Genomic DNA, 290 nt, shown 5'->3' on the forward strand with positions numbered 1-290 from the left:
GAGACTGCAACAGCGCCCACCTTCCGTGTTCATGCTGACGGCGAGGCACTTCTTGAGGCGGCAGTGCGGGCACCAGTTGCGTCTCGCCTTGTCCACGATGCACTCGCCCTTCCCGGCTGCGGCGAGGAAGGCAGGTGAGAGGTTAATTGTATATGGAAATTGTAAACGTTAATTAACAATGTTATTTGCGTTGGTTTAGGTTTGTGTTTTCTGAGATCAGATAGCTAATAAAGTTGATTATAATTTTGTCATGATTGCAGATATGTTGTGTATATTCTTATTTATGCACG

At 45.9% G+C, this 290-nt stretch overlaps 1 protein-coding gene across 1 annotated transcript in view; it reads right to left on the reverse strand.

The window, feature by feature from the left end:
• LOC119591705 (steroidogenic factor 1-like) overlaps nucleotides 1-290 on the reverse strand; it is a 34,253-nt gene that overhangs the window by 17,920 nt on the left and 16,043 nt on the right. The window contains exon 4 of the mRNA XM_037940452.1: nucleotides 21-116. Coding sequence (XP_037796380.1) covers nucleotides 21-116 — 96 coding nt within the window. The remainder of the gene's footprint in view (nucleotides 1-20; nucleotides 117-290) is intronic.

Source organism: Penaeus monodon, chromosome 29 (assembly GCF_015228065.2).
Source record: "Penaeus monodon isolate SGIC_2016 chromosome 29, NSTDA_Pmon_1, whole genome shotgun sequence".
Classification (NCBI taxonomy): domain Eukaryota; kingdom Metazoa; phylum Arthropoda; class Malacostraca; order Decapoda; family Penaeidae; genus Penaeus; species Penaeus monodon.